Source organism: Sturnus vulgaris, unplaced genomic scaffold (assembly GCF_052056855.1).
Source record: "Sturnus vulgaris isolate bStuVul1 unplaced genomic scaffold, bStuVul1.hap1 Scaffold_141, whole genome shotgun sequence".
Classification (NCBI taxonomy): domain Eukaryota; kingdom Metazoa; phylum Chordata; class Aves; order Passeriformes; family Sturnidae; genus Sturnus; species Sturnus vulgaris.
The window spans coordinates 549,461-561,762 of record NW_028276063.1 but is presented as its reverse complement, the minus strand read 5'-3'; the positions used below and the strand labels follow the sequence as shown (position 1 = coordinate 561,762).

At 52.5% G+C, this 12,302-nt stretch overlaps 1 protein-coding gene across 1 annotated transcript in view; it reads right to left on the bottom strand.

Annotated features, from left to right (window-relative positions):
• LOC148219388 (uncharacterized) overlaps nucleotides 1–12,302 on the bottom strand; it is a 198,893-nt gene that overhangs the window by 83,867 nt on the left and 102,724 nt on the right. The window contains exon 5 of the mRNA XM_088157664.1: nucleotides 1,839–2,342. Coding sequence (XP_088013790.1) covers nucleotides 1,839–2,342 — 504 coding nt within the window. The remainder of the gene's footprint in view (nucleotides 1–1,838; nucleotides 2,343–12,302) is intronic.

Here is a 12,302-nt window from a genome sequence, read left to right as displayed (position 1 = left end):
ACGGAGCCACTGCCCACAAGGCCCTGGCACGTCCGGCCCGGCCAATTCCTCCTGCCCCGGCCGGCCCGGGCTGCAGCCCCAGGGCTCTGCAGGCCGGGGCTGGGGCTGTTGGCTCCCACCGTGGCCAAAGCCTCCCAGGGCTCTGGCCACGCCAGGGGCTACAAGGCCACGAGGCCGGGGCTGCTCCGGGCCGCTTCCAGGCTGTCCCTCTGCTCTTGGGTGGCGGGGGTGGCCCTTTGTGACACGGGCGTGTGTCAGGGCCCTCGGTGATGCGGGACATTGTGGTGCTGTCATGAATGAGATTGAAATCCATTGAAATCCATTTATCCATTCATCATGAACGAGAGTATTTAAGATCGTTTAAAAATTGGTGACAAGGGCATGAACAAAAGTCAGATTTAATATTAAGTGACAAAGCAAAAGTTTGATGGCAAGATTCACTCTACTGCTGACAGGACAGCTAAGGCACAACAAGGGAAAACAGGCAACAACAAAAGCAAACAAAAACCAGGCAACCAAAACAGAAATGAACTGAGAACTCTCTAGGGGAGTGTGGGTGGGTGTGTGCTGTGTTTAGGTGCATGGGACCAAAGGAGAGTGCAGGCAAGGATTAAAAGGAACACGGCCTAAAAACTAATCAACACTAAGCAGTACTTCAACTTCTCCCTTTATTTGTCACTTATACCTTAGCCCCAGCAATCCAACAGAGGTACAACACTGAACTAATACCTAACTTAACTTATAACTTAACCTTAACAATTCAACAGGTCAGTAACACTTAACAGCATTTAACCAAAGTTATAGCTATAACTTCCATGTTGTACTTAGTAATTTAATGGAAAAACAACACTTAGCTTACGACTTATATTTAAAACTTAGCAAAACATTTAACACTTACAGCATTTAAGTAAGTTCATACCTATAACTGAACCTTGCTTACAGGCCTAACTTAGATATCCACAGTACTTCCATATCTAGGAAAGCTGTATTTCTCCCAGGTTTGCTATAGCATATGTGCAGGGGCACACACACAGACAGACCAGTCAGTGCAAGCAAGGTACCTGGAAAAAATTCCCCTGAGAGCTCAGTGAAATCCAAACTTCAGATGTGCTTTCATCTCCCACTGAGCGAAGGATGGGTCCTTGAGCAGTGAGGGTATGGGCCCAGGACACGTCGTGTTTCAGCGATCCTCCAGGCATAGCAAAGCCGAGGGTTTGCTGGCTCTGAGAGGCCCCTCAGAGGGAGACTGCTGGTCACAGCCCATGGTGGCTCAGGAGAGCTCAAAGGTCTCCTTTTGGATTTCTGTTGAGAGGGTCACAAGAGAGTGGGCTCCAGGCATAACGATGTTTCCTCCTGGCCTCAGTTTGGGTCAGCACTTTCTCTAGGAGTTGGGGAATGCTTCACCACACTGGGATCTCAGAGGTGCCCATGGCCTGGGTGACGCTGGCTCGACACCAGGCAGCCACCAAAGCTACTCTGACCCTGCCCCTCCAGCTGCAAGGGAAAAGAAAGATTAACCAGGAGCTCCAGGATCAGATTAAGACGGGACAAGCAAAGACACCAAACAGCAAAACGGGCGACACAGACCCAGCCTGGGCACAGCGAGGGAATTTATTATCAATCAAATCATAGCAACAGAAGGAAAAGAGAGAGAAATCTCTCCAACAACTTCCCCCCACCCAACGGGGATCACTGGGGACCATGGATCACCAGGGCTCTGCCCAATGGGGGTCACTGTAGATCATCCAACAGTGATCCTCCCATGGGGGATGGAGCTGGAGCAGAGCACGAAATTCTTCCCACACTCGGGCAGTCAATGGGCTTCCCTCAGTGGTGACTCCGCTGGTGTTTGGTCAAGTGAGAGCTCTGTGAGAAGCTCTTCCCACATTCAGGACACTCGTAGGGCCTCTCCCCAGTGTGGATGCACTGGTGCCTGATGAGGCTGAAGTTGCAGTTGAATCCCTTTCCGCAGTCGGGGCAGCGGAAGGGCCTCTCCTCTGTGTGAATCCGCTCATGTAGGAGTAGATTTGAGCTGGTCTGAAACCTCTTCCCACACTTGGGACACTCATAGGGCCTCTCCCCAGTGTGGATGCACTGGTGTTTTCTAAGGTCAGAGCTCCATCCAAAGCTCTTCCCACATTCCAAGCAGGTGTACGGCCGTTCCCCAGTGTGGACCACCTGGTGACGGATCAGGCTGGAGCTGTAACTGAAACTCTTCCCACATTCTCCACATTCGTAGGGCTTCTCCCCAGTATGGATCCTCTGGTGTAGGACCAGTTGGGACCTGTAGTTGAAACCCTTCCCACATTCCCCACATTCGTAGGGCTTCTCCCCTACATGAGGCTTCTCCACCAGCTCTGAGCTCTGCCTGGATCTCCGGCCGCCTTCCCGGCTCAGGGAGGGTCTTTCCTCCTCGCAGCTCCCTGGGCTGGGTTTATATCCCCTCCTCGTGAGAGATCTCCAGGGCTTTTCTGCCTCCTCCATCTGCGCACACCTGGGGAATGAAAATTCCTGGTTTAGGAGGAAATAACAAGAAGAGAGCTCCATAAACTGGGTGTTCCTCTTTGCCCAAGTTCATCTCCGGAAGTCATTGAGCATCTTGTGTCTGTAATAACCTCCCAAACACCAAGATTCCCACCCACAATCTTCCAAACTTTAACACACAAATCAAAAATTCCCCAAATACCAAGCTTCAGCCAAAATCCCCTCCATGACTGTGCTGGGTTGAAAGCAAAACCAGTGAAAGACTCCAAGTCAGAAATACAATTTGATAGGAAAAAAGAGAAGAGAAATAAAATACATGCAATAGTACAAAAGAAAACACCTGACAGAATCAGAATACAACCTGACACCCCGCTAGTTTTGATGGTGGTAGCAGTCCAGATGAAGTGGTCTTGTTGTAGTTGTGATGCTGTAGAAAGGTCTGGTAGCTCTTGTCCTCTGGAAACCAGTGGGTAAGGGCTGCCTTGGTGTTCCAAATCTCAGATTTTATCTAGGTAGGAAAGGCTTGACTCCTCCCCCTGGCTGGAGCATCTCCCAATGGGATGATGGAATTTTATCAGTCATGCAGTGGGACTCAATGGCCCATTAACAGAAGATATCTTCCTGGAGGAAGGATGGGTTGTGGAAAAGATAAAGAACACTGCCCCACCTGGTTTTAACAGATGGCCCTTTAGCAGAGGATATCTCCCACAGAGATAAGGATCACTGCTCCACCTGTTTTTTTCCACCACTCTTTGTTCTTTTGTTTCTTCCCAGGACCTCTGACTGGTTACTTCATGTTTGCTGCTGATTTCCTCTCCCTTTTGAAGATGAAAATGGTAAAAGTGTCTTTGACCTGCCTTGCTGGATATTGTGAAGAGGAACAGTCATCTACTGCAAGTGGAAGTGTCACAGGTGGAGCAAAGTTCTGTGAGTGCTGTATCAAATCAGACCTCGTCAGGCCTGCCAGAACAACTGGTCCATGCTGCCCTTCACTGTTCTGCCTGTTCCCCACTGTTTCATGCCAGAGTAATTTAACTGCTGTTAATTGGGTGTGTGTTTCACTCGAGCCAGTCCAGCAGAACCAGCAGAAAGCAGCCCCAGAATGAATGGGGCTCTGCAGAGGAGCCCCAGACTATTCATCAGCCTGCCCGCAGAACTGGCTCCAACTCTGAACCCTTGTGACCACACTCTGAAGAAGACACACTTCTGGTATTTCTGAGGCAGTTATGACTGAGGCACTGCATGTGCTTGTGCAGGTAAGAATCCCAAAGTTCTTTCTGTCAGGAAAATTAATCCACAAACACCAGAGTTTTATGTCCAAAAAGGACACTTTATTCGAATAAAGGGAGAGGCCATGGGACATTCCCCTGGGATCTCAAATTTTTGGAGGATGCAGCCTCCTGTTTATCCTATTTTCCCGGCCGCATTTCCCTCTCTCTTTTCCCCATTGGCTGAGGTACTTGAGAGGCACAGACTTCCCGGAGCGCCTGATACCTGAAATTCCCCTCTAAGGTATAACCCTCCCTTTTAATTTTTAATTCTTATAGAATTCATCGTTTTCTCCCCGTTGCTTCTTTCATCTTTCCATATCCAATTTCATTTATCAGCAGCCTTACAGTTTGTTTGTAAAGGCAAATATCTTTTTCCATTCATCAATCAGTGGAATCCATCCCATTGTTTCTTTTATCTCTCAGTGCTAGCCTTATCGACAAGCAGATGCACAGCTCATTTGTAAGACAAATTCAACATTCCTCTCAAAGGGGTCCTGGCTGAGGCAGCAGTGATGATGCTGGAGTGGGAGGAGGAACAGGCACGGCAGTGCCAGAGCTGGCTACAGGCTGGGCACAGGCTGGCCATGGGGCTGATGGTGCTGTGCGCTGCTGTGTGTGAGTAAAAACCAGTATGGACCAGTATAAACCAGTAAAATCCAGTATAGACCACTATAAACCAGTATGGACCAGAATAAACCAGTATAGAGCAGAACAGACCAGTACAGACCAGTTTAGGTGACCTGGGCTCCAGGCTGGGCATGGGTTGGACATGGGGCTGATGGTGCTGTGTGTCAGTATAAACCAGTATAGACCAGTATAGACCAGTATAAATCAGTGTAGACCAGTATGGACCAGTACAGACCTGTACAGACCAGTATGGACCAGTAGAGACCTTCCCCTATCCCAGGATGGGGACACTGGGCTGGCACTGGGAGCGCTGGGAGGGAACTGATTTGGTGACATTGAGATGGTGACATTGGTATGGGGACAATGAGTTGGTGACACTGGGAGGGGACTGGGATGGAACTGGTGGCACTGTGACACAACTGGGAGCACTGGGACAGGGACACTGGGACAGGATGGGGGATACTGGGATGGGACAGGGACACAGGAATGGAACTGGGACCACTGGGCTGGTGACACTGGGACAGGACTGAGGACACTGAGACTGAACTGGGGACACTGGGGTGGTGCCATGGGTGGCACTGGTGACACTGAGATGGCTCTGGGGACACTGGGACAGGACCAGTGACACTGGATTAGTGACACTGTGACAGAACTGGGGGCACTGGGATGGAACTGGGGACACTGGGTTGGTGACACTGAGATGGCACTGGGAGCACTGGGATGGCACTGGGAGCACTGGGCTAGTGCACTGGAACAGGACCGGTGGCACTGGGCTGGTGACACTGGTATGGGTCAATGATGGGGTGGCACTGGGCTGGCACAGGGACACAACTGGGAGAACTGGGACAAGAAGACTGGGACAGGATGGGGGACACTGGGATGGCACTGGGGACACTGGGCTGGTGATGACATTGGTATGGGGACATTGGGGATGTGGTACTGGGACAGGACTCGTGGCACTGGGATAGGACTGGGGACACTGGGCTGGAACTGGGTTGGTGACACCAGGCTGGTGGCACTTGGGTGGTGACAGACAGAACTGGTGGCACTGGGTTGGTGACACTGGTATGGTGACAATGGGGGGGTGGCACTGCGATGGGACTGGGAGCACTGGGATGGTGATACTGAGAGGGAACTGGTGGCACTGGGACACAACTGGGAGCACTGAGACAAGAACACTGGAACAGGATAGGGGACTATGCGATGGCACTGGGAGCACTGAGATGGTGACATTGGTATGAGGACAATAGGGTGGTGGCACTGGGAGGGAACTGGAGACAGATTGAACTGGGAACACTGGGATGGTGACACTGGGACACAACTAGGAGCACTTGACAGGGACACTGGGACAGGATGGGGGACACTGGGATGGGACTGGAGACACTGGGAGGGACTGGAAGCACTGGGATGGTGATATTGGTATGGTGGCAATGGGGCAGTGACACTGGGCTGGCACTGGAAGCACTGGGAAGGAACTGGGAACACTGAGCTGGTGACACTGGGACAGGACTGGGGACACTGGGATGGGAGTGGCTTGGTGGCACTGACTTGGTGACATTGGGCTGGTGACACTGGGACAGGACTGGGGACACTGGGGCAGCTCTGGTGGCACTGGGGTTGAACTGGAGACACTGGGCTGGTGACACTGAGAACGAATGGGTGGCACTGGGATGGTGACACTGGGGCAGCCCTGGGGACACGGGGCTGGTGGTTCTGGGGTGTCCCTGGTGCCACTGCTCCCGTGCCACTGTGCTGGTTGCCCTGGTGCTGTGTCCCCGGTGCCACCTGTGCAGTGTCCCCATGTCCCCGCAGTGTCCCTGGACTCAGCGCGTGCTGTGCTGGGGGTGGCCGAGGACAGTCACCTGCTGCTGGCCCTGGGCACCGTGGCCACGTCCTGCCAGGTGGCCCTGCAGGCCTCTGCACCATCGTGGTGACACCTGGCCACCATCGCCTGTGAGCACGGGGCCATGGCCCAGTGCCTACGTGACCACGCCCAGCGGGTGGCAACCTCCAGGGCCAGCTCCGAGGCCACCGCGGCCACCAGCAAGGTCACTGCAATGTTCAGGGGTGGCTGGAGACGGTAACATGGCACCTGGGGTACTTGGTGGACACTGTTAACTGGGACATGGTGGTGACACGTGGGGGACACAGCGACAGGGATTCCCCAGAGCTGCCCGGGCCCTCGAGGACATCGTGGTGGCCTTGGGGACATCAGTGGAGGGACACAAGGAGGTGATGCGAAAGCTGAAGGAGGCGGCCCGGGACGCGCCAGCGGGGCAGGGGTAGGGATAGGGTGGGGACACGGGGGTGACACTGTCGTCCCGAGGGACACTGGGGACCTTGGTGTCCTTGCCTTGGGGACACCGGGGCCACCCTGAGGTCGCCTGTCCTGTTTTGGGTCACTACGATGTCCCTGTGTCCTGGGGTACAATGCAAAAATGTGTATTCTATCACCATCTGTTAAAATGTGGGAGGGGTGGTGATCCTTATCTCTGTGGGAGATATCCTCTGCTGATGTGACATCTCATAAAATCAGGGGGATGATCATCGTTATCTTTTCACAACCCATCCTTCCTCCAGAAGATATATTCCGTTAATGGGCCATTAAGTCCTATTGTGTGACTGATAAGATTACATCATCCCATTGGGAGATGCCCCAACCAGGGGCAGGAGCCAAGCCTTTCCTACCTAGATAAAAATCTGGGGTTTGGGACCCGAGGGCAGACCTTTCTACTGGATCCCAGAGGAAAGTCGGAACTTTTCCACATCATCGCTGGATCTTCGGAGGAAAACTGCACCTTCTACAGGAGCACTGCTTCAACAGAACCACATCTGTCATCCAGGAGGACTGCAGCCACCATTTAACGGGACTGCTACCAACACCCTGACTGACAGGATGTCTGGTTGTATTTCTGACTGTGTTGGTGGTTGTTTCTTTTATATTATTGCATGTATTTTATTTTTTCTCTTTTCTCCTATTAAATTGTATTACTGACTTGGAGTCTCGCACTGGTTTTACTTTCAAACCAACACATCTTGTTATGGAAAACATCTGCTCAGTCACATAGTGGGCATGCACTACCTGCAGGTCACACAGCGGACACTGATGAAGACGACGAGCCTTCATCGGAAATAAGACCCTCAAAAGGATGAGAGATCCCCTAACCCATTAGTAGAGCATGCGCCATACAACATAGTGATGTAGATTTTAGGAATAGAAACTAGGAGGAGTTCTCTAGAAACTTCTGTAGCATATAGGATATAAATAGGATTTTTGGCCTTGATGCTTTGGTATGTGAGGAATGGCGAGCCACTCCCCATATCCCTGGTTGGTTTTGCTTATGCTTTATATGAACCTCAATTATACTAAATTATATTCTCAAATATATGCATTTTGATTGTATTCATCTCCAATACTTTAATTGTATCCATTTATAATTGTTACTATTAATTTAATTTAATCTCGTTGCTTGATAAACTGGAAAAATAGAACGTCATTCATAACATTATCAAACAAGTCAGAGCAAGAGAATGAGAAAATAATTCCTACGAAAACATCTTCCCCTCACCCTTTCCACCTTCCCGGATTTCCTGTTGTTCTCCATTCCCTCCCCTGTCCCCACACAGGGGATGGGGGTCACAGTCAGATCGTGTCACTGTTCCCGGTTCCTGTCTGCAGTACAGAGGTGGCTGCCCTGTCCCCGGGACTGTACCTTGGAAGCTTCAGACTTCTCGATCTGTCCACTCCATCTCCCCCTGCAATATGCACACACACACGCTTTTTTGCTTTTTTTTTTTTTTTTTTTTTTAGTAAAACAAAACAATATTCATAATTCTCTTAAGTCTTTGTTTTTCCCTAGTTCAAGAATTTAACACAGCCTTGGCTGAACAACAGTCCATGTCAATTAGCACCGTTTTCTAGAAGTGACAATCTCTTTCGTTCCTTCTTACCTACAAGTCCCTGGCCCTGTTTCCAAGCAGATTCCCAGGGTTTGTTTAAGTCACATTCACCCTGTTCCTTTCACCCGTCACTGCCGGAGCCCCCTCACCTGCTCACCCTCGCAGGTTCCTCCAAACGCGTGTCCCTGCCCGCGGGCTGGGCTGGGCTGGGCTGGGCTGGGCTGGGCTGGGCTGAGCTGAGCTCGGCTGGGCTGGGCTGGGCTGGGCTGGGCTGGGCTGAGCTGGGCCGAGCTGGGCCGGGCTGGGCTGGGCTAAGCTGGGCCGAGCTGGGCCGAGCTGGGCTGGGCTGGGCTGAGCTGGGCCGAGCTGGGCTGGGCTGGGCTGGGCTGGGCTGGGCTGAGCTGAGCTGGGCCGAGCTGGGCCGGGCCGGGCCGGGCTGAGCTGGGCCGAGCTGGGCTGGGCTGGGCTGGGCTGGGCTGAGCTGAGCTGAGCTGGGCTGAGCTGAGCTGAGCTGAGCTGAGCTGAGCTGAGCTGAGCTGAGCTGGGCTGAGCTGAGCTGAGCTGGGCTGGGCTGGGCTGGGCTGGGCTGGGCTGAGCTGGGCTGGGCTGGGCTGGGCTGGGCTGAGCTGAGCTGAGCTGGGCTGGGGGCAGCGAGCCCGGCAGAAACCAACACCCGCGGGACGCTTTGGTTCGCAGGGCCCGAAGGTCCGGGGTTCCTCCCTTTCCCCTGTTCCACTTGATTTAGGATTAAATTTTTGGAGGGGATAAAGGCGTGTTTTTTCTCCAGCACTGGGTGGGTTTTTCCCTTGCATGGAGCGCTTGGGCCTTCCCCGGGCCCCTTCTGCCCTCTTGCAGAACCAGTGGCATTTTCCACCACGCACAGTTTGTAACCAAGAGGCGGCTGCAGCCGAGGAGGCTCCAAGCGCCTCCTTCCAGGCTGACTCTGCAGATGCCGAGGCTGCTCTGGGCTCTGCCAGGGCTCAGCTCTGGGCGAGGCTGGGCTCGCTCTCCCCTCGCATTGCTCGGGGCAGCTGAGTCACAGGGGGAGAAGGCAGGCACACAAGGGTGTTGAGGTTTTAAGAGAGTTTTTATTCAAAAAACTGCCATAACAAACAGTCCTAACGACCCTAACTAACTAGCAGTGCTAACTACCATAACTAACTAGTCCTAACTACTGTAACAAAAAGCTGTTCTCAAGTGCTTCATCTCCTCTGCTGCACCCGTGGTTGCTTTGCTGCAGCGATCAGAGGGGTCAGGCTGGAGAGAGGCTTGGCTGATGATAAAAATGGGTGCTGACCAAAGGATAAAAAAGAAAGAAATGAACCATTACTTTCCAGAGTCAAGTTCCTGGACGAAGGGGAATGGTTTGAAACTCCAGAGACGGAAGCAAGCTCAGATTAGGTCTAAGGAGGAATTTTTTTACCAGGGGAAACACTGACAGAGGGTGCCCGGAGATGTGGGAGGTGCCTCCTCCCTGGAAGCATCCAAGCTCAGGTCAGGCAGGGCTCTGAGCCTCTTGAGGATGTCCCTGCTCGTTGTGGGTCACCAGGTCCAGATGACCTCGAACGGACCCAGACAACCCCAACCAGGCGAGGATTCTGCTTGCTTTGCGTGTGAAAAGCAGCGAGGCTGGAGATTATCGGAGGGGGGCCCCCCAAGAAAACCCCTCCCTGGCGCTGCTGTTTCCCCTGCAGCCGCTTCGCGCTCACCTGCAGCAGCTCCTGGGCAGAGAAGCGCCGCTCGTCGTCCGAGTCCAGGCTGCACTCGAGGAAGTCCCGCAGCAGAGCCGACAGGCGCCGCGGCTCCTGCAGCTGCGGGGTCCCGTTCTGCCGGATCAGAGCCCGAGCCTGCAGGAAAAGCAAAGGCAGCGCTGTGCCAGCTTCCTTCACACCCACAGCTGCTCACATCGACCCCGGTAACTCAGCCCCAGCTCCGGGGGCAGTTTCCTCCCTGGCAGAGATGCTGCTCACGGCTCATTTTTCTGTGCCAACCAATAACCCCAAACCCTGATGCAGCCACAGCCATTGCAACACCCAAATGATCTTGCTTGAGAGGCCATTTAGTTGTCTGACTTTGTTAGTAGGAACCTCCATCAGAAACAGCACATTTTGCTTCTCCAAATACGGACACCAGCTTTACAGGCCATTTTCAAGAGTCAGTGTGGTCTGCGTGTGTTATTTTAAATTGCATCAAACACATGTCTGCAGTGCCACTGACACTGAAGTTAATGAATTCCTGATGCCCCATCCCAGAAATTGCCAGGCAAGGAACAGGAGGTTGGGGTTGCTGAAAGCTCAGGCTTGATGACAGAAAAGTAGCTTGGACTAGGAAGGAAATAGGTTGGACTACAGGGATGTTAAGCAATCATCTTCATGTTTTAGACAAGCTTCCCAGTGAGAAAAATCAGGGGGGAGTTCAACTTAAACCTCTCTTAAAAACCTCTTTTAGAAACTCCTTCAGAAAACTTGTTGGGTTTGGGGATGGGTTTTGGGGTTGGTTTGTGTTTTTTTTCCAAGATAACATTAGAGCTGATACACTGGCTTCACATTTTCAGGTCATCCTCACTGACAGAAGAGCTGCAACAATTTGAAACCCAAAGCAAATTGTTGCTGGAGACTGCAGAATATTCATCTGCGTTCAGGCTCGAGTCTTCTGGGAATTCCCTTCCCAATATGCAGAAACCTCCAGCAGCTCCTCCCAGTGCAGGGTCAGCCTGTGCTCACAGGCCCCTGCAAACACTGGAGAATTTGCCTCTTACCATAGCCCCTGTTTCCTTGAAGTAAGGAGGTTCTCCTTCCACCATCTCGATGGCCACAATGCCGAAGGACCAAATGTCCACCTTGGGGCCATAAGGAGACCTGGTCACAACTTCTGGGGCCATCCAGTGAGCAGTGCCCACCATGGAGCTGCACTGGTCCTGCTCAGGGCTGAGCTGAGCACAGAGGCCAAAATCAGCTGAGGACAGAAACAAACACTGTCAAAGACAGCTGCAATGAGGAAACCAAGCACAAAGATTCCCCACTCTCAAGGTGAGAATGCAGTAGTGAAGTCAGCTGGAAAAGTCCTCAGGGCTGTGGCCAAGGAATGATGGAACTGGACCCTTAAATAAACCCTCAGCGTTCATGCAGTGGCTTTTACTGATTCCCTTGCAGTTTAGATTCCAACTCCCGTCCCTCTGGAAGGGCCATGCCCAGAGCAAAGCCACTCCTGACACTCTGCTCCTCTCCTGAGCTCTCTGCACGGGGCAGCCGCTCTCAGCTGGCAGCAGGGGCCGGGCAGTGCCAGCAGCAGCACTTGTGGGGCTCTGACCATCACTGGAAAGAGCCTCACACTCACACCCCGGGAGCACCGTGCCTGGCCACGAACACCCACCCAGCTTGACAGAGCCAGCCATTCCCAGAAGGATGTTGGAGCTCTTCAGATCTCTGTGGATCACCCGGTTGGAATGGAGGAAATCCAGGCCCTGCAGACACTGAGAGACAACAAGAAACACAAGAATAAAAATCAATTGTCACAACACATCACACAAGAAAGGACAGTTTGGAATTCTCCCAGCAGCAACTTTGCTGTGACAGGCCAGGAGACAGTCCAGGCAAATGGTTCAAGGCAAAGCTGAGAACAGCAAATCAAATCAAATCAAAGAAAGACAGAGAGAGTACCACAGCAGCAGGAAAGAGGACAAGAACAGAGTAGAAGTGTAGTGATACTGGCAGGCCACTGACTTCAGAGGCTCTTTCTTCTCCAATTCATAAAAACAACACAGAAACAAAGCCCTGAGCATGGAGCCCCTCCTGCTCTCACAGCCTGTTTGGAAGGACCATCGTGTCCGAGCCATGGGAAGCACAAGCAGGATCCCTCACCTCCCGACTGACAGCTGCCATCTCTCCTTCAGCCATGCGTGTCTGTCTGACAACGTCCTGCAAAGTTGCTCCATCCACGTATTCCATCACCAGCCAGAGATCTTCGTCAACAAGGAAGCTGGAAGAGGAAAACAACAGCATGGAGATGAATGTGCACTGC